The 22095-nt window shown below is 40.5% G+C and overlaps 1 protein-coding gene across 7 annotated transcripts in view; it reads left to right on the top strand.

Annotated features, from left to right (window-relative positions):
- The window catches only part of KIF6 (kinesin family member 6), a 367777-nt gene that overhangs the window by 248646 nt on the left and 97036 nt on the right, over positions 1–22095 (top strand). For all 7 annotated transcript variants that reach the window (XM_075925092.1, XM_075925089.1, XM_075925088.1 and 4 more), the window contains one exon: positions 14136–14244. In XM_075925092.1, coding sequence (XP_075781207.1) covers positions 14136–14244 — 109 coding nt within the window. The remainder of the gene's footprint in view (positions 1–14135; positions 14245–22095) is intronic.

Below are 22095 nucleotides of genomic sequence, written 5' to 3'. Positions count from 1 at the left end.
GCCTATGTGTAAGTGGGCATTAGATCTTTGAAATAAATGAATTTATCATTCACTTGCACCTACCCTGGATTGGACTTAAATGTCTCCTTGCATACAGCTGAAGACTCACTCATACCAACTACAGTATGTTCACATTAGCAGATGAGATTTCCAGTGACATCAATGGGTGCACCAAGTTCTTTCCAAGATAATTTTTCCTCTTGTTTCCAGTTCCCACACAAAAATGTGGTAACTCATCTCTGTGTTTTCTCCATCTACTCTTAATTCTGCAGAGACAGTAGACTCTCCTGCAGAAAACTTTACATGCTGCTGCCAACATAGGCATGTCTACCAGAGGTGCAGGATATATAGCCTTTAATTGCAGAAAATCTCAGTTACCTTAATAAAGAAAAGAGCTGTTGCTAAACAAAACTGTGAGAACAGAAATAATTTGGAATTTAAAGTTCAGTGAGTTTCCAAACCCAAATATGTATTTGTAACAAGCCAGTTTTCCTTTGTTGGACTCCAAATTTCTCTGAAAACTAAATATGCCTTTCTGTGGTTTCTAGTGTTACTGTCAAGACTGGAGTTGAAGCTGGTTCTCCAGGCACCAGAAATATATGCAGAGTCATATAGTTGTCTCTGGGGAAAAAACGTATCTTGTCTCTGATCCAAGCTGTAATGACTTCATTGGTGGAGGCAGACATTTTATAGGGCTTCAGAAATATTCTTGCCCTATCATTCACATTAATCTTCCAGGGATCCAGAGAGATATGTGGAAAGGCAGGAGGTGAGCTCCATTAGTCATATTACTATTTAAAGGTAGTGTTCATTACATATTTTGTCATATTTAAATGCAGAATGTCAAAATGTATGTTTTTAGTTAATTATAGGAATTTTGAACTTTTATTGTGCTGTCGTCTATTCTTCATCTGAACCGTGTAGTATAACACAAGATGATAAATGGTCCAGCTGATCAGCAAACAGCCTTCTTTTAAATGAATGTTAATTGGATTCTGAGAGAAGAATCTTAAAATATTTTAGCAGCCACCTCTTTTGTGAAGCACAGCATTTCCCTTGTGTGATATTCTACAGTTCATGATTTGAAAGATCAGGTATAAATTTAAATTAAGCCTATCAGCTGCACTTGTAATGCTAAAAATCTCATGATTGCCATGATAAGATAAAGCTGCAGTTTTCACCTACATCACATGAAATATAAATGTAAGTACAGCTCAAATAGTAGAAAAGAAGTAGTTTTACATCTAGATGATATAAAGCTACGCTAACATGCCCCTCTGATTAGCATTCTTGGAAGTTGAGCAAGAAGGTCCAGTAGTGAATAGGCCCAATACCATGCAAAGGATGAATGTGTCAGGTCAGCATTTATGATGTAGCTTGAACATTAAAGCCGCAAAATATATTTGAATGGAAACAGGTCAAAATAAACCAAGATGGTATAAGAAGAAATCCAATCTGAGTCTCCTTGGAGAAGTAAATGTATGGCTGATGTTAGACTTAGTTTCGGAGGAAGATGAGGGGGAACATTCAATTTACTTCTGGAAAAAATGGCTGTGATATGCTATTGCTCCTCTCACTAGCTGAGGTATGGTTGGTTTTCAATGTGGAGTACTATTTGCCAACTCACTGTTCAGGAACTAGACAACTAAGTGGGAATTAATTTATGTGCCTTCCTTCTTTTATTCCTTCTGAGTAGAATATGTTGTTCTTTTTCCAGAACAGTAGACATACGTCTGTTTTTTCCATTTACTATGTCTTTTAGGCTATGTCTACACTACGGGTTTTCCCGGAAGAGGCAATGCAAATGAAGCGCTGATTAGCATTTTCTTGTGCTTTATTTGCATAATCTCTTCCAATGTGTTTTTGCACAAAGGGTTTTTGCGCAAAAACAAGCAGTGTGGACATTTCCTTTTTGTGCAAAAAACCCTTTTTGTGCAAGATCCTTATGCCTCTCTGGGATTCACATAACACCATTGAATAAGATTGATTTATGTTGCTAAGTCTTACAAGACAATATGGAAAATAACTCATGTCACTACCATAGCTTTAATAGCACCTGCAACCGCCTGCATGTAAGGATTAGTTTCACAGGATCTGAACTCACTGGGCTTACACTTTAGCTCTCTCTCATCCTCCTCCAGCAAAAACCTTGCAATAGCATCAACAGTGGAGCAAAGGAGAATTAGACACTGTTACTAAGACGGAAAAAAAACATAACCTGTTTTTAATGCCCAGCCCTTAATATAAACTGAGCAGTGTGGTGTGTGATATAGAGCCTGTTTGTCAGAAGCTATGTGAAATGTGTGATTTCTGGCATAGGCAAACATGACTCCTTTTTATTTATTTAGATGTGGTGGCACCATTGGGTGGGTCTCCTAAAGTTCTTGTGGGTTTGACTTCAGATTTTCCTTTGTATGCTCTTGTGAGCATCTGCCAAGACTGCCATGCTTTAGCACAACTCACTCCTTTCTCTGTGTACCTACTAATTAAATGTGTGTGTATGTATGTGTTCATGTAAAAAGCAAATATGTAAACTTATAGGCAGGCTTGATCAAGGAATTGATCAGTAGATAAAAGAACCCTGGTGCATGAGATGGAAAATGTTTCCTTAGTAATACTTATATCAGAACATAAAATACATGGTTTGGCCAAACTTGTGTGTACCAACAAATATTCTACTTCACTGCTGACATCTGCAAACATTTTGTTTATGGTAAGTGGTTTTTTTTGATTCCCAGATTCTGTGTCCTTACTGTCCCTCCACCCCCAACTTAAATCTGGGAGCAGTACTATCCCTTGGCTCTTTAAAAGAAAACATAAAAGCACAGCTAGGCAACATTATATATTAACTGTAGCCACTGTAAATCCTTGATGTTAGAACAGATATTCAGTAGCATCTTGCAGCCATCCCACTTCAAGCTGTGAACTTGACAGATCACATAAGTTAATCAGAGTCAGACCAAAATAGTCCCAGGATCAAAGCCCCCTATAAAGAAATGTAGGGTTCTGCAAGGAAGTGGTTTTGATAATTCATTAGTTGTTAAAAACACTTAACATTTATTTAGTACTTCTTATTATCATAATTAAAAAACTTTTTTTTCAATACGTCTGTGGGGTAGGCATCCCCATTTTACAGGTGAAGAAACCGAGGCAAAGAGATTAACTGTCTTCCAAGCACTTGTCTTGTATGGCTAGTACTAAACTACTGCCTAGGGAGGGATGTTGAGGAGCACTGTACTAGTAGAGGTGCCAGCATATCAATGATATATAAAACTGAAGTCCTGACCCTCTGGACATTAAGAATTATATGGCCCTTGTTGTGAGAGTTGTTAGGATGTTGAAGAGGTACTGATAGATTAGGTTCTAAAACAAATTCCCTTATCAATGACTTGGATTCATAAAACTGAAGGAATTTTTAAAGATCAAGATAGTTTTCACAAGTATGCTGCTTGATTACTTTTTTACATCACTCTCATCTTACAAGTAAAAGAGGTTTAACCAGCTTTGCTTTATTTAAAGTCAAGTTTGTGGTCAACTGAACTTTCAGGTTCATATTCAATAATACACACTACAATATTAGGATTATAACACCTGTGAAGGAATAGGCATTGTTTTTAAAAATATGTTTCTGCTGGAATTTTTGTAAACAATTTTCATGGAAGTATTTCTGTGGATCTTAATTTTTGTAAATGCTTCTTTTTACAAAGTCTATTTTTTGTTGCACATTTAAACGGGTGTCCTTTAAATCCTGGTAATCTTGGCCTGATTCCATATTGGGTAATCATATGCTGTTTATCCAAGTTTTTCCATTGGAAATTGTATTATTTTTCCATTTTTCTTGGATGTTATACTTCAGCATTGTCTGCTAGCAAACAGCTGCAGCATTTCACTCTGAAGAGCTTCACTTTGATGATGGGTTTCATGACCCCTATATATACACACTGAATACTCTGGATTCTGCAACCAGTTTTGTGTGAATGTAATGCACCCATGTGCAAAGGCACCATTACATCTCACTGAAGACCTATTTTGAGGGTTTAAGTTGGATTTCTCTGATGCTTGTACTAGCCCTCTGCAAAGGGAAGACCATCATCCCTTTGGATGAAATGCTTTGGAGCCAATTGCTTCAAAGGGGTTATACTCAAATTTATGTGATCACCATCTAAAAAAGCTGCTCTTTTTTCCCCACTCTGAAATTATCATCATGTATAAGCAGATTAAATGCCAAAGGTATTAGTGAAATTAGACTGTGCCAGAATTTAATTCAGCTCATTGAATCTGGGCATTGTCATCGTTCTGCTGTTTGCCACTGCAGGGATGCAAGGGTTTTAAGTCTTTCCCATTTTGTACCAAGGAAGGTAGTATGATATACAGTATTGCACATACTCTTCATGCAGAAGTGAGCTGAGATTTACAGCAGGGGAATATTTCTGCTGGTTTTTTTTGGTCTTATAAAGTGTTTATCTTTTATTAGTTCATTATTCTCCAGCAAGGTAAAACGTTTACTATTTTGCAGGCTAAGCATATGGATATGATAATATCCAAGGGATCCTTGTAGAGAGACAATGAATGATGCTTATGTGTAAACGCGCAAACATTTCTAATAGTCTGTTTTACTACAAAAAACATTTCACATTCTTTTCAGCATAATTTAAAAAGTGGCCATAATTCCTTTGTTAATATTTGATATTAGTAGATAAGTAGAAATGTGTAATGGCAGGAACAGATCCATCACTTGAACTATCTCCAGAAAGAAGCTTAATGTTTTAAAGTAGGCCCCATCCAGTCATGTTCTCTACCCTGGGTGTTTTGCCTGAGACAAAGGCAAATTCTTGTCTTATTAATCTTAGTGAAAACTTTGGCAATCATTGACTTCAGTAATTGGGCAGTAGGTAAGAATGGCAAGATTGAGCCTAGACAAATAGTTTTCACCCAATTTCCAAAAGGAATACATGAGCAGATGCATTTTTCAACCATCTCTAACAGGAAGTTCACAGTAGAATAGTAGATGCATATGCTCAACAGTATTCTCTCTAACATTTTTCATCTTAGTGTGGGTTGAATTTTGTTTTGGGTGGGTTGAAGTTTCTTATGTGCAACATCAATATGGAGGTAATATGTGGAATCCAGGACAAACAAAAATCCTAGGTATAAATATGCATTTGAAATAGTCCATAGGTGTGGAATACATTAAAACAAGGGATAATTAACAAGGAAAAATGCTTATGATGTTTATTTAATATGAAATCAAATAAAAGGAAAAACAACATTGCCCTTAGATTACATATATTATCATCCTTTCTAACAACTCACGCTAGTAAACACACCAAAATTATCCACACATAGCTCAGCTTTAAGATGCTAATGAAATCTATGAGTCAACCAGTCTCATAGACTCACGTTCTCCTTGCAAATATTAATTCAATATTTATTGCCACTGGAAAGGAGAGTAAAAAGCATTTACTCCGGCTTACTGTTTATCTGGGGAATGTTTAGGATCCATGCTAGACAAATACAAGTGAAACCGACCTCTAAAAACAGAAGTTTTCCTGTTTTGAAACTTTCACCTTTGTGTATGTCACCAGCTCAAAGAGTAGAAGCCCCAGAACAAATTAACACATGGTTTCAGGGTTTGTAGACAGATCCATGTTTCAAAGAGCTTGCAAATAAGGTTTTATCCTACAAAACAGCTAGCATCACATCTACTACTTGCTACTTCTGACTCATAAGAGCCAGAACTCTATACCAGATAGCAAAGATCTGGCCTTAATGCAATACAATTTACCATGTATTAATTAATAACACAGGAGGTAAAAATCATTAATACCACAGCTTTAGATATCTACAGCACTCCAAAAGAAATCTGTTAAGAGAATCTTTCTTACCTTAAGCCATGAACACCTATGTAAACTGTTTAAAATGTAATCATGCAAATGTCCTGCCCCTCCCATCCCCATGTAGTTTGCTCCCCCTCAGGTCCTTTTCAAGGAAATTCCAAGAAGTCACCCCTCTCTTAACTCCCTAAGCGAACATCTGCAGAACAAATTTACCAGGGGCTCCAGCTTGCACTGTTCCCAAGGCCACACACAGCTTCACAATCACCCCCCTCTTTTATCCAAAGTCTTGTCCTACCATGTGTTTCATCTCTCACAATGTCTCCTCACAAGGTTCTTTCTCTTCCCCCCAAAATCCTTATCCAATGTCTTGATTCAACCAAAAAACTGGCCCCTTCCCCCAACCCATTTGCAATCTCTTCACATGTAGACTGTGGCTGTCCTGTTTCCTGCAGCTGGGGAGGGAAGCTTTCCAAACATGTAACTCACCAAGAGTTAAAAAAAAAGGAGGGGAACCTAAAGTGACCAGAGAGATGGCTGAAACTGGAGGGTGTTTCCCATTTTCAGTGACTGTGCAGGAAGAATTTTAGTCTTGCTCTCACTGATGGAGATACTGACCTGATTCCAAATGGAGTGAAAGTAAGAAAGAAAAGGGGAGGGAGAAGTTAGAGGTGCTGTCTTCTTAGCACAAAGTGTGGGGTAGGGGAGCAAATTGGAGAGAACAGGGACAAAGTAGCAGGTAGAGAAGTAAACAGGCAAGTTAATGGACAGCAGAGGAGTGTAACACGGGAAAACCGGGAATCCCTGCCCAGCCAATTCCCCAACAAGGGGGCTAGGAGAGAAGCAGGAAGTGGGGGGCTGCTGCCCTGTTAGCAGTTCACAGGTCAGGGGAGGATTTGGGGACAAGTAGAGAAGTTGACCCAATATGGCTGCACTTGTAACTTACTCAGCTTTTTTCACGTGGCCAGTAGCAGGCAATAAAGCACTGATCCCTCCTCACCTTCAGCTGGCAGCTCTTGATCTGGATCACATGATCCTCCAAGTACTTCCTGTCTCCCTGATTGGAGAACTTGCTCATCCCCAATGAGTACAAACCATTCACAAGGGTGAAGAGGGAATGGAGGAGGACTGGAAAAGAGGCTGGAGCCAGCTTCTCCATTTGGAGCAGGCAGCTGCTCCTCCTCATCGAGAGGGTGAGTGTCCCATCTTTCCTTCACTAGCCAGTCAGCTGAGCTCCCTGTGCGGAGCTCTGAACTTCTGAGCAGAGCTCAGAAAATAACTGCATATCCACGTGGGCACGCAGCTTACAGGGAACTTTGATGCTCAGCCTCTTCCAGGAGTTTACTGTCTTAACAATTAAATTAACAACATAAATTCAAACTCTCCTCAGTCATGGATGCTCCTAGGGTACCTCTCTTGGGATGGCTCATTCTCCACCTAAGTACCTCTCTCTAGAGAATTACTTCCATCTCCTTCATATCCAGGCTGAATACAAGCCACCTGATTCAGAGAGTTTATAGAATCCACTTCAGTTTCTCCTAGCAAAATCAATACCCGATGACCAAGTGGAAGGTTTCCAACAAATAGTGCCATTCTGTTACATAGCATAGCAAATACCTGAAAAAACAGTGGAGGAAAGTTATAGGTAATTTCTTTTTTCCTATCTTTGGCCTGAAAATTAAGTTGAAATCACTTTTATTATTCTTACTACTTTTACTTCTGTTGCCTTATTATTTGTGTTACTGTAGCACTTAGAAGCCCTAATCATGGACCAACATGGTAGGTGCTGTATAAATACAGAAATCGAATAAGTATAACATGCAAGTATAAAATATGGATATCCTGTTGCACCATATGATTTTACCTGTTGTAGCATTTGGTAAGAATGAGAAACTGTTGGTATTTGGTTATGTATTCAGTGTTTTTTTTATGCATGTGTGAATGTTGTTTTTCTCATTTATTTTATCTGAAGCCTAGTAGAAATCTCTTGAAAGTATAAATTTGTGTTTAAGCATTTGATGAAGGCACATTATTTTGTAAAACAAACAAACAAACAAACAAACAAACAAACAAAAAACCATTTTCTATTGTTGTGCTAGATTTTAAAGCAGGCTCCCCTGGGGCAATAGACAGTTTAATTGCACTTCATTGACTCAATTCTACAGCATCTATTCATGTTGTCATTTAGCAAACCTTCCAGATTAGCTCAAGGGACCTGTAAATGTTTTCTGTTTAATTCACAAGTTCCGTTTTATGAAGCTCCTTCTGTTCTAATTATAAAAAATAAGCTTCTTTTTGTTTTGAAGCTGGTGAATATGACTCAGCACCCTACTGTGCTTCTCTGTTGCTTCTTGAAGTTCCCTTCCTAATTCTGACATCTTGGAAGTCCTATAAGGCAACTGTGAAAGAAATTAAACATTTCAAACTTGTGCCCCTAAAACTACTTTCAAAAGGATTTAGTGGTGTTCAGCACATTGGCAAGCCAGGCTGCTAATTTAGGAGCCTAAATATAGATTTAGCAGCCTAAATTTATATCCCATGTTTGGAAATTTTGGCCATTAACTAAGCACTAAACTCTGTCAACTTTGCTTACACACCTAATGACACTTATTCTTTTTGTAGTTGCAATGGATACTAGTCAACATGAGTAAGGCTGTCAGCTCATTTTGCTCATGGAAATCAGAATACCCACATTTCAGTTTTGTACAACAGAACTAGTGTCAATATGATTCTGTAGATCCACTGCTTCACAGCAAACTGGTGACCACTGAACAGCCTGAAACAAGGAAGATGTTGCCTCTAAACATACATCCATGTCTTTTAAACATCCTCCAGGGCCAACTAAAAGATTGAAGGCACTAAAGCAGACTGAAGAACACGGATTGACATTTTCAGTTCTTGTATTCTTCACCAACTGTTCCATACTGAATGTCAGAACAAGATCAGAAATGAGGATGTACAAAGCTGAATGCAGTAATCATCTCCATCAGCAGTGGTTCAATTTCAGCTGCTTTCTTGGTATGGACATTATTAGAACAGAAAACTAATGAATTCTGAAGCATATGTACCAAGGAATGTCCTACATAGCCAATGATTAGATCAGCATCAAAAGCTTTGATGGCACAAGAAAATTGCCAGTGATAAACATAAACTTAATTTAGATGGCCATAAGCATCTTTCTAGAGATTCATCTGGATGATGGATGATTAGTAACATGGCCACATCCCTTTGGTATTAGCACTAATCATAGAATCAGGGAAGATTAGAGTTGGAAGAGACCACAGAGAGTATCTAGTCTAATCCCCTGCTCCAAACAGGACCAATTCTGGTCTTAAAAATCTTAAAGAATGGAGAAAACACCACCTCCCTAGACAATCTATCCAAGTAGTTCACCACTACCCTTGTGAAATAGTTTTTCCTAATATCCAACCTAGACCTCCCTACTGCAACTTGAGACCATTGCTCCTTGTTCTGTTATCTGCAATCAGATAATAGCCCAGCTCCATCCTCTTTGGAACTTCTCTTAAGGTACTTCAAGGCTGCTCTGAAATCTCCCCTTGGTCTTCTCTTCTGAATATTAAATAAATCCAGTTTCCCCAGCCTCCTACTGCTTTTCATTGTCCTCTGCTGAACTCATTCCAATTTGTCCACTTCCTTTCAGTAGTGGACGGCCCAAAACTGGATGCAATACTCCAGATGTGGTCTCTCCAGTACCTAAAGGAGGGGAATAATCGCTTTCCTCAATCTGCTGGTAATGCTTCTACTAATGCAGCCCAATATGTTATCTTGCCAACAAGGGCACCCGTTGCCTTGCATCCAGCTTCTGGTCCACAGTAATCTCCAGGTTCCTTTCTATAGAACAGCCACTTAGTCAGTCCCCAACGTGTAGCAATGGGATTCTTCCATCCTAAGTGCAGGACTCTTCACTTGTCTTTGTAGAACCTTATCATATTTCTTTTGGCTCAATCCTCCAGGTTGTCTAGGTCCTCTGGATAATATCCTTACCCTCCAGGCTTTCTCTCTCTCTGTCTCTTTCCAGCTTAGTGCCATTTGCAAACTTGCCAAGGGTGTAATCCATCCCCTCATCCAGATCATTAATGAGGCTATTGAACAAAACCAGCCCCCGAGCCAACCCATTGAGCCGGACGATCTAGTCAACTTTCTATTCATCTTATAGTCAGTTCATTGAATCTATACTCCTTTAACTTGCTGGCAAGAGTACTGTGGGAGCAAAAGCTTTGCTAAAAATCAAGGTATACCATGTCCATCACTTTCATCTTAGTCACATTTTGTATATATATGTCAGCATAGTATAAAGGAACTTTGATGTTTAAATTAGTTTCCTGGATTTGTGCCATCTGAATAAGGCATTATTGACTAATAGTATTTGTAAAATGCTGACCAATATAGACATGTGGCTAAGTGCTGGAACCGTTTTATTGTTTGGCATCACTTTAAAAGATTTTGCATCAACTCCTGAGGCCTTACTCCATTTTATTCCGTCTATTTCGAGGCAGAACTATAATTGACTTCAAAGCTTCTGGTAGTGGAGTGCTAAATCTGCCCAGCAAAGTAACACTCAACTCCTACCTCCCCACAGGGGTCTCTTAAAGAGATAGCTCCCTAGTAGGTGCATGGATGGCAGAACAAGGAGCAATGGGCTCAAGTTACAGTGGGAGAGGTCTAGGTTGGATATTACGAAAAACTATTTCCCTTAGAGGGTGGTGAAGCACTGGGATGGGTTACCTAGGGAGGTGGTGGAATCTCCATCCCTAGAGACTTTAAAGTCTTGGCTTGACAAAGCCCTGGCTGGGATGATTTAGTTGGGATTGGTCCTGCCTTGTGCAGGGGATTGTACTCGATGACCTCCTGAGGTCTCTTCCAGCTCTATGACTCTATGGGTTACAACTACATTATCCACAGATGTATTATTAATATTAATTAAAACTAACAACAATATTTTAGAGTATACTTTTATTGAAAACTTTTATTTTATTGCTTGTTTTGATAGTTTATTTTTGAAAGATGCTGTTACCTTCTTTCATGCTGAACAGTGCCTCACTCTGCAGGCAGTAATTATGGAATAAGGTATTCTCAGCATGAGTAGTATCATAATATGGACCAGGTGATTTTAATACAAAGTTTTTCCGTACATACTTGGCTGGGTTCAAATACACTTAATTCAGCTTATCTCAAGTGCTGTTCAGACTTAAGTTTTAGTGATATCCATCTCTGTTACATTTAAATCAAAATAACAAAGCATGCAGCCATGATATTTTGCATGTGTGTATATAATAGATGAGATTAACTCCGTAGGCTGAATGATGTGGAAGACTGATATGCAGCAAAACTTCCATAATTGTATAGGGCTTGCAGCCGCTGTTGCTACTCAGAGGATAGATTAATAGCGATGAAGAGGCTGCTTGGCTATTTTGTGCCTTTCCCATAGTGTGAGTGCTTGATTCCATCTCCTCCTCTTCCCCTCCATTCCCTGCAAAGTTCTCATGTGCTTCCTTAAGAATCTCATCCTGTATTCATCAGTATTTATTGACACATAAGTAAATAAAAGAGATTTCTGGCAGCTTGGAATCACCTTAAAATATTGAATTTCTATGTAAATAGTTGATATCAAACTCATCAACTGCTTTTAGGGAGCTGTTGATCAATTAGCACTGAGAGCTAATGAATAATAGCTGTGTACTATGACACAATCAGGATATGTCTACACTTGCACCCTAGTTCGAACTAGGGATGTAAATGTAGGGATTCAAAATAGTCAATGAAGTGGGGATTTAAATATCCCGTGCTTCATTAGCATGATCATGCCGGTGCATTACTCCGATCAACAGCTGTTTCAAAAGTGAAAGTGCGCGCCGGGACGCGTTAGTTCGAACCAAACCCCTTGGTTCGAACTAACATTGCTCCTACTGTTAGCGCAGACCCAACCAGCCCTCCGCCTCTTCCTGGGACCAGGCTGGCGGCTCCCGGGAGCCTGCCCAGATCCGCAAGAGGCGGGCGCCCACCTGGTCTAGTGCAGACATTGTGGACCTCATCCACGACCTCCGCACTAGGCACAGGAAAGTGACCATCTAGGGCAGGATAGCTGCCAGCATGGCCACCCAGGAGCAGGTGTGCATGAAAATCAAGGAGGTCCAGTGAGACCCCCAACCCTGAGCCCTGAGCTTAGAATGTCAGTACTGGGTCAGACCAAAGGTCCATCTAGCCCAGTAGCCTGTCTGCTGACAGCAGCCAGCACTAGGGACCCTGGAGGGGATGGACTGAAGACAATGACCAAGCCATTTGTCTCGTGCCATCCATCTCCAGCCTTCCACAAACAGAGGCCAGGGACACCATTTCTACCCCCTGGCTAATACCACTCCATGGACCCAACCTCCATGACTTGATCTCACTTCTCTTTAAACTCTGTTCTAGTTCTAGCCTTCACAGCCTCCTGCAGCAAGGAGTTCCACAGGTTGACTATTTGCTTTGTGAAGAAGAACTTTCTGTTATTAGTTTGAAGCCTGCTACCCATTCATTTCCTTTGGTGTCCTCTAGTCCTTCTATTATGGGAACTAATGAAGAACTTTTCTTTATGCACCCTCTCCACACCACTCGTGCTTTTATAGACCTCTATCATATCCCCCCTCAGTCTCCTCTTTTCAAAGCTAAAAAGTCCCAGTCTCTTTAGCCTCTCTTCATATGGGACCTGTTCCAAACCCCTGATCATTTTAGTTGCCCTCCCCTCTCCCAGCCTCTCTCTTCCCCTCTCCCACCTCCTTTTCCCAGTCTCCCTGAGTTTTGTTCAATAAAGAGAGTTTCTATTTTTGAACACGTGTCCTTTATTTTGTACATCAGGAAGGGGGGCTAGGGAGGGGTAAGTGGAAGGAGGTGAGGGAGGAATGGGGTATGAGCCCCCAGTGGGGAGGACTGTGGTGGCTCTGCGGGCTCCTCGGGGTGGAAGCTCTCCTGCAGCCCCCTGATTGATTCCCCCCCGGATGGCAGCCTGCGGCAAGTGCAGCCAGTCTGATGGCCGAGTGCTGTGATGTGCCGAGTGTGGGCACTCAGGACACTCCAAGCCAGGACTGTTTTGCAAGCGGGGAACCCCTGAGAACTGTCTGTCTGGGGTGGGGGGTCGGGTCCCTTTAAGCACAGCCCTCGGCTAGCCTGAGACAGCAGCTCCACGCTCTAAGTCCTAATCTGTTGCCCTGCTGGCACTGCTTCCGGCCATCCTTAATCTCGGTTCAGGGTCCACTTAGTGTGGACATGCTAGTTCGAATTAGCAAAACACTAATTCGAACTAGTTTTTAAGTCTGGATGTGCTAATTCAAATTAAGTTCGAACTAAATTAGTTCGAATTAGCGCTGTCGTGTAGACATACCCTGGGAGACTAAATTAGTATTGCTCTATCTGATGGACAGGCAAGGGAGCACAATTATTTTATTGAGATACAGGTATGATTGGAGGTTATGCATAGGGGCAAATAGTGTGTGGCAAATGATGTAATAAGACTCAGCCCCCTTGTGTTCCTGCTTTCTTGTTCATGAACACATAGGACACAGACAAAAAAAGGGGTAAAGGATTAAAGCAAATTCAGAGAATGGGCAGGTCTGTAGAAACAAGGCACCACCCTATGATGTACAGGGTTTTTTGTGTGTTTTGTGTCATTCTCATTTCTTTTTCCCCTTATGCGTCTATACTCAACTGTGTTACTCTGTTGTGCAGGATTCAACCTAGTTCTATGTATTCAGTACTTGACCTGTCTTTGAAGGAAGTTCACATTGATGCGCAGTTAAATGAAGCCCAAAGTCTATCTCCACACGTGAACTGAAAATATCAGTATGTGATCTTTGGGCTAAAATGTGATATGCTGTAATGTGCTCCATGGCATTTGCATAGTGATGTTAACTGGAAACCAGCAGTGGGGGATGGAAGAAGAATACAGAAAAAACATGCAATTTGCCATTATGAAAATATAGATGGTTTTCATGTGCCATGTTTGAGTTGTACTTTTTACACTCTGGTTTTATTTAAGGAAGCATGAAAAGTTATTTTGAAAAATTAAGATTTCAGGTTTGAAGACACCCAACTGAAGTGAATCAATGAAATCTGTCAGTAAGAAATTTACCTGGTCCCAAAATGCCTTTTCTCTTGACAGAAGCTGGAGTCTGGTGTGCTAGTGACTGTTGATTGCTAATGGACTGATATACTGGCTTGCTGTAATATTTGTCTGCAACAATAATAAAGCAAATGTGAACTATCTTTTCCTGCCACTGAGCCAGTTTTGACTTTTTTTGTGGGCAGGATCGAGAGGAGAAATGTCACTTGGACGTCAGGAGGCTTTTGAAATTTTCAAGAGGGATCATGTGGACAGTGTAACCATTGAAGACAACAAACAGCTTCTTAAACAGAGGTGAGTGAGTGTTACATTGAGATACAAACACAACCAGGACTCTAAGGCTACGTCTACACTGCAACGCTATTTCGGAATACTGGAGTATCCTGAAATAGTCATCCCGTGTCTTCACAGCAAGCCTGTTATTTTGAAATATAACGGGCTCATTATTCCAACGTTCCTGTAAACCTTATTCCACGAGGAGTAAGGGACAATTGGAAATAGAGGGTAATTTTAATATTTGGCACTGTGTAGTCAGCACCAAATTACAAAATAAGCTATTTTGAAATGAGATTGAAATAAGATACACAATTTGAACTATGCAAATTGCGTATCTTATTTCGAGTTACGGTGCAGTGTAGATGCACTCTTAGGGCTCACAATGACTCGTGTGAACTGTGTTTCAAGTTTCGAATTTAAACTTGGGCAACAGCAAGCTGTGTCTGCTGGAAAGATTTATTGTTCATCAGGTGCTCAAGAGCATAGCATAAGAACTTGAATAGAATAGAATATGAACAGCAATCAGACTGGTCACAGAGCATTATTATTCTCCTCTCACAAGTCCTAGAGAATATATATGGCAGTATGGTGTTGACAGTTGTGAATTATGCAAGGGAAGTTGGAGTCATATAATTACTGCTTTCATTAATAACAGTTTATAGCACAACACCATCCATGTCAGCTGGCCAACAGTGTTATGTCATTCCCACTTCCCACAGCATTCAATGACAAAGAGGGTATTTGAGAGGGGATCAGAGGGCATGAAGATGGATCTATAATACCTCTCTCACTTTTGTATACTCTTGTACTCTCTTTCAACTTTTCCTTTTGTCTCCTCCCTTTCTTAGCTTCATCCTTGGAATTGTCAATAATCCCCTCTACACTTACAGTCTTAGTTTTAGAGGCACTGAACACCTGCCATTCCCATTACCTTCAGAGTATTTCTGAAAATCAGGCCTCAGGTTATCTCTGCGTTTTTTTCTGAAATGCACTGAGCAGGAGAGGGCATTTGTTTTTTGTTCACCATCTCTGAACAGCATGATTTCATTCTTATGTCTACATCTTCCATCCTCTGACAGCCCGGTACTAACATGATGGGAGTGTAAGAAGCAGATAAGTATATATCTGTCACTGTAAAATATACATATTGAACCATCTTGTTTAGAAATGTCTGTATTATGCTGATCAATGATAGTGCATGAGTAATTTAATGTGATAAATTCTTGCATCTCATTCTTTCAAGAACAAAACAATTTATAAAGAAAGATTTCAGTGATGTTATATCAACATAAAATTGGAGTAACACAGTGGTAAACCAGGACTGTGATTTCTTTGATTTAATACATGTTCTTATTAATTTCTCTGACATAAATCATTGTGAGGGAAAATGCATATTTCCTTTTGTATTTGGCCCAAACTACAAATTTGGTACCAAATTCAAATTTCCCCAAATTTCAAGTGAGTTCAGACCCACATTTTTGGGATTTCTAATATATAGTAAATGTCATTATCCACAAGTGCTATGGGAATCTTGATAATTTTGGAAATCATTTCTCAGGCTGCTTGCAGTGAACCTTAGCAAAGGAGATTTTCAGCTTAAAATTGTATTACATTTGTTAAAAATGGATTTATCACAAATCTGTAAATTAGAATTAAGCCACTGAACTACCAGAGGCAAATTGCACAGTGAGGATCTTATGCACAGCACATATGTAAAGGTTACCATGCCTTTCCCATAGAGACAAGCCTCTCCTTCTGATACTTTTGGCTATAATAGCATAACCATTTCTGTCATATGATGGCAACATTAGATTCCCAGTTTATTATGTTTTAATTGCTTTTTTCCTTCTCTTTTTTATCTTCCTTCCCCCTTCCCCCCGCTCTCCTTCCCCCCCCCCCTTATTTTGGGTGAATGTTTTAATTTCCATTTTAGTTATATTATTTGTGTTGGTTGTGAGTTTAACATAAAATATATAAAACTGGAGGCTTGACTGTAATGCTAAGAACTATAACAATTCAAATGACTTGGGCACTGGGAGCCAGATCTATAGATGCCTTTGAATAACTGAAATACAATAAAAATCTTGAATTTTGTTTAAAAGATTGAGAAGACTTCATGTGCTCCTTTAAAACAATGTACATAAGAGAAAGGTGTATTTTAAATTTTGTAAATAATGCTTTACCTCTGTAAATCACAAAGCACTTTCCAAAGGTGTTTTAATATTTCTTTCCCTGGATTTTACAGATGGGAAAACTGAGTTACATTAAGGTTTAGTTTCTTGGGGAATGCCTACACTAGCCCCCTAGTTCGATCTACGGAGGCTAATGAGGGCGACTGAAATTGCAAATGAAGCACGGGATTTAAATATCTCACTCTTCATTAGCATGTTCCCCGCTGGTCGCCATTTTAGAAATTGACTAGCCCGAAGTAACTGCCTGTGTCTACAAGTGGCAGTGAAACAGGATTCCGAATTAAAGCCCTAAATCGAATTAGCTGTTATTCCTCCTGGAATGAGGTTTAACAGATAATTTAATTTAGGGCTTTAATTCGGAATCCCATTTCACTGCCGCGTGTAGACACGGGCAGTTACTTCGGGCTAGTCAATTTCTAAAATGGCGACCGGCCGGGACCATGCTAATGAAGAGTGAGATATTTAAATCCCATGCTTCATTCGCAATTTCAGTCGCCTTCATTAGCCTAGATAGGGGGCTAGTGTAGACATACCCTTGGTGAAGGTCACACAATAAGTCATTGTACATGTGAGAAACAGAATGTAGGGTTTCTAGACTCAATAGATTTTAACTGCCTCGTTACTTCTGTTGGACATGAGAACACTAACCAAGGGTACAGCTACACTAGGTCGTTAGTTTGAGCTAGGTAGGGTAATGAGGGCCAGCGGAGTTGCAAATGAAGCCTGGTATTTAAATATCCCAGGTTTCATTTGCATGTTCCCGGGCGCTGCCATTTTAAAATTCCACTTAGTCTGAACTCCATGCCCACGGAGGAGTAACAGTAGTTCGAATTAGGATCTTTAATTCGAACTACCTACCCCATGCCACGTGTAGCCGTGGGCACAGAGTTCGGTCTAAGGGGGATTTAAAAATGGCGGTGCCCAGGAACATGCAAATAAAGCCCGGGATATTTAAATTCCAGGCTTCATTTGCAACTCCGCTTGCCCTCATTACCCTACCTAGCTCGAACTTATGAGCTAGTGTAGATGTACCCCAAGTAATTTGAGATAAAAAGGGCACTCCCGAAGACATGAATGCATCTGGCACAAAAACAAAAACTTTTGCTACCTACTAGCACTGCCTAAATGCCTATATTTGTAAAAACATAGAGGCAGAGTTCTGGGCCTTTAATGTCCTATGCTAGAGCTCCAAAAAGGTTAATAATGTCTGTGCCTGCCAAGGCATTAAGGACAAGATAGGCTTCCCTTAGTATCCATTCCTTGAAGTGAAGAAAAATCTTAAATCTAATTTTCTAGTGAATCATGGGTAAAAAATCATCCCATTCAAGTGACTACAATCAGAATCATCCTTACACAGATAAATACACAGATAAATATAGAGCACCTGTGATGGATAGGAGACATGTGGGCCAGCACTCGGTGACTAAAGGATTAAACTCAGGTAAGTAAGGGTATTTTTAGCAGGGAGCCAGGAGAACCAATTAGATACAGTGCTGAAATTTAAATTGTAAATATTTATCTGCTGCATTTTCTCTTTGAGTTTTAAGCCAGGAGTTGGGAGAAAGAGAATAATTTGAACCCAGGCAGGACTACCATGCCTTAGAGGAAGTAGACTGGACCATGGAGGAATCATGAATAAATAAGGGAAAAGATGTATTTACTCATGATCAGGGTATTTTTCTTTGTTTTGGTTGTTTAGTTAAACTTCTCTGGGTACGTCTAGACTGCAGGGGTGGTGGTTTTGGGATACCAGAGATATCCTGAAAAAACTCCGCCATGTCCAAGGAACACGTTTGCTCTTCCGCTTTTTTTTCACAGAAGAGCAATCGCACTCTTTCAGAAGCCCTGTCTTCCTCATTCCACCAGGAAAAAGCGATCTTCCAAAAGAGGAGGCTTTTCCCAAATTTCAGAAAAGCTTCTTCCAACAAAAGTATCGGAAAAAGGTATGCAAATTGCAGAGCACATTTTGCGTACCTTTTTCTGAAAAACCATCATAGTGTAGACATAGCCTCTGTGTGGATCCATGCCTTCCCTTCCCCACTCATCATATTTAAGCTACAGCCCAGAGATATAATTTTCCTCTGTGTTTTAATCTGTTCTTTGCTCAGCTGCTCTGTAACGCCTAGCAAAGTATGCTTTATCAAGTATATCTTTTTTATTTTATTAAAGAGCCAATAAAGGCAGGCTATCTAAGGCCTCTTGCAAGCACCCCACTTTGGAGTGCCAGAGTGGAGAACAGCCCTGACACACCCAAAAATTTGGGACACCACTGGCTCTTAATGCTTACCTTCCTGCCTCTTCCTATCCCTGTTCTGTGGCTCAGCTTTCTCCAGAGAGGATCTAGTTAACTTGAAAGTAAAAATACATGCCAGATCAATTAGCAGAACATCACAGGGGAAAGCCATTCATGTGGTAATTAAGCCATTTAACAGGCATTTGCCAGCCACAGGTATACACTGTCAGTTTCTGAAATTACTGTGTTAGAGTACAGGACCTCAGTTTAAAATTTGTTTAAAAAATATTTAGTGTGTTGCTGGAGATTATAAAATCACATCTCTAAAAAATCATTGCCCCCTGCTGCCATGAGGGCACCAGTTTAATAGTACTGTGTAGGGCCCCATACATCCTGAGGACATCTCTGACTACATTATAGTTTCCCATGCTGCATCAGGCATTCTAAATCCAGCCACAGCATATGTTTCCAATTATAAGATCATACTGAACTTAGAGGTATAATGTAAAGCTGGTCTAAGGGCTTGTTCTTATGGGCTATGTCTAGACTGCAAGCCTCTTTCGAAAGAGGCTTTTTCGAAAGATACTTTCGAAAAAGCCTCTTTCAAAAAAGAGCGTCTAGATTGCAAGCGGAACTTTCGAAAAAGCAAGCCGCTTTTTCAAAAGAAAGCAGTGAGTGAGTCTGGATGCTCTCTTTCTAAAAAGTCCTGTTGGCATTCAAGAACGCCTTTTTTCGAAAGAGCACTTTCGAAAAAAGGCGTTCTTCCTCGTGATATGAGGTTTACCACCGTCGAAAGAAAAGCCGCGTTCTTTCGATTTAATTTCAAAAGAACATGGCTGTAGTCTAGACGCAGGTGAAGTTTTTTCAAAAAAAGGCTACTTTTTTTGAAAAAACCCCTGAGTCTGGACACAGCCATGGTTCCTTAATGTGTGCCAGAGGGGTGTAAATTCTAGTGCACACTAATGTGCCATGCACTGTTTGGCCTGTGTGGATCCTAATGATGGTCCCATTTGACACACACCGTGTAGACAAGCTCTTACTTTCTTCTCCTTCATCAGATTTCTTACTTATTTTCCTCTTTAAGTCTTACATTTCTAACCTGCCAACTCAAGCTATTTTTGCCTTTTCTTCTCTGCTCAGAAGTTTTCATTAATATGCTTTGATACCTCAGTGTCAAATTGACTTCTAATTTAACTCTGTTGTGGTCAGTAGTTAGAATTTGGCCTATAGTGATTAAGTCTGCAATAACCCTTAATGGATTCTAGCTTTGCCACCTAAAGTTCTGTAATAAATGAGTGCTAAAGCAAGTATATTGGTTCTCCCTTTTGATGGCCTCTATAAGCATCAGCTTTTATGCTGATTGAATGAACAGCAAAAATTATTTTGGATATATCATATTTGCATTTTAAGGATGAAGTCTTTACCCCTTTGAAGTCAGTGGCCAAATTCCCATTTATTCCAATGGGACAAGGATTTCATCCTATGAGTTTTCCTTATGATGGCAAGCAGCCAAAATCCACGTCTTAGCAACAACATTCTTCTTGACGGACTTGTATATGCACTCTGGCTACATGTGAATTTCCTACAGACTGCACAAATACTGTTGCTTAACTCACTGGTAACTGACTGTTTACATACTGAATACCAGTCTCCTTTGAGATCACCCTTATGCTGGATTTCTTCCTGGAAAAGAACCAGAAACAATACTTTTCCCTGAATTCAATGAGCAGGTTGAACCTAGAAGTCTTAATTTTATTTTTACTGAATCATAGTTTTACCTGAATAAAGACTAACAAACTGTGAGGAAGGAACTCAGGATTTGGCCCATAGGTTGGGGGGAAGAGTCAGAACTTCCCTGCTGCCATGGCAGACCCCAGTGCTCCCTCCAAGCCCCCCATGGCTGCAAGCATGTCTGCAGCTACCTTGGAATCTCTTGGCCAGGGGCAGAAGAGGGCCACATCCTGGATTGGTGCAGAGATCCTAGATCTCACTGAAGTCTGGGGTGAGGAGTCCAATCTCCAGGATCTCACACCAGGAACACTGATTTCTGCAGATGGATGACAGCACGCCTGGCCCAGAAGGAGCACACCTGCACCCAGGAGCAGGTGCAGATGAAAATTAAGAAGCTCTTGCAGGCCTACGCCAAGGCCAAGGGACAAAGTTCCCTATCTGAAGTAGAACCTCAGACCTGACGCTTCTATGCTGGATGGCATCTTGGGAGGGGGGTTTCCCCCCCCACCATTGTGGACTACAGCCTGACCATGCCTATCACTTGTCCTTCTCGGCCTGGGGATTGCACAACAGCCTGTGCACATGGTCCCGCTGCGGGCGTCCTCCGAGGCTTTGCTCCCCGTTTCCCTGGTCTGACCAGCAGACCAAGGAGACGGGGAGCAGCTTTTCTCGCCCCGGAGAACACGGGCAGCGGGACCGCGGCTCATCTGGGCATCCCGCCGCTCCCGTCCTCCGGGGTGAGAAAAGCCCTGTTCGTAACTGCGGATCCGACATAAGTCGGATCTGCGTAACTCGGGGACTGCCTGTATTGCAAACTGAGAACAAAAAGATATCCTCTACCCCAATGAGCTTACAGCCTCATCTGTCACTCAAACAGGCAACTAATTTTCCATTATTTACATTACTTAAACTACTAATATTGTACTTTATGAGGAGAAATTACTATGAATACTACATCAAGACAACATGGTATAGGTGACTGAGCAAAGAAGTAGGAGCTAGGAACTTATGAATTTCACTACACTCATTGTGTGGCCTAGGCCAAGTTACTAACTGCTCTGTGTTTCAGTTTCCCCACCTTTAAAATGGGGATACCAATACCTTCTCCCTAAGGATGTTATAGAGGTTGTTTGTACAGTGCTTTGGAAATATACAGCACTAGAAGTATTATTCATTACAGTATGATATATCCAGAAGGGCCTAAAATAGCTGCACATGTGTTACACACAGAAGAATCAATCACCTGCCACTGAAATGCAGTCATCTTTATGATACAATAAAGCAACAATTTAGGCAGACATAGAAATACCACACAACAGGTTAGGACTGAAGGTTAACAATAATTGAAAGTTGCAGTAGGAATGTTATTGCCAGCATTAAATCTTGCCCAGGCCACCAGGATTAACATTCTTACTCTGGCAAAAATTGCCATGGGATCTTTATTTACCACAAGTGGTCAAAACCTCAGTTTTCTTTTTCAACACTCCCAAAAACATGAGCATTAATTATCTCAGTACAAAAACAGAGGGGAAAGACATTTACGGAATCACCAACACCACTTCCTGCAGCTGACCAGCTTGTCCTTAGTCTTCCAACCAAGTATTGACCAAGGTCAATTTTTCTGTCAAACCACTATTCCAAGATGGTAAAACTATAAGGGCTCAACCTGTGCCACTATAAGGAGGGTACAAATGTGCAGTATTAAGTAAAAGG

Source organism: Pelodiscus sinensis, chromosome 3 (assembly GCF_049634645.1).
Source record: "Pelodiscus sinensis isolate JC-2024 chromosome 3, ASM4963464v1, whole genome shotgun sequence".
NCBI lineage: Eukaryota > Metazoa > Chordata > Testudines > Trionychidae > Pelodiscus > Pelodiscus sinensis.
This window is presented reverse-complemented; position numbering and strand designations above follow the sequence as displayed.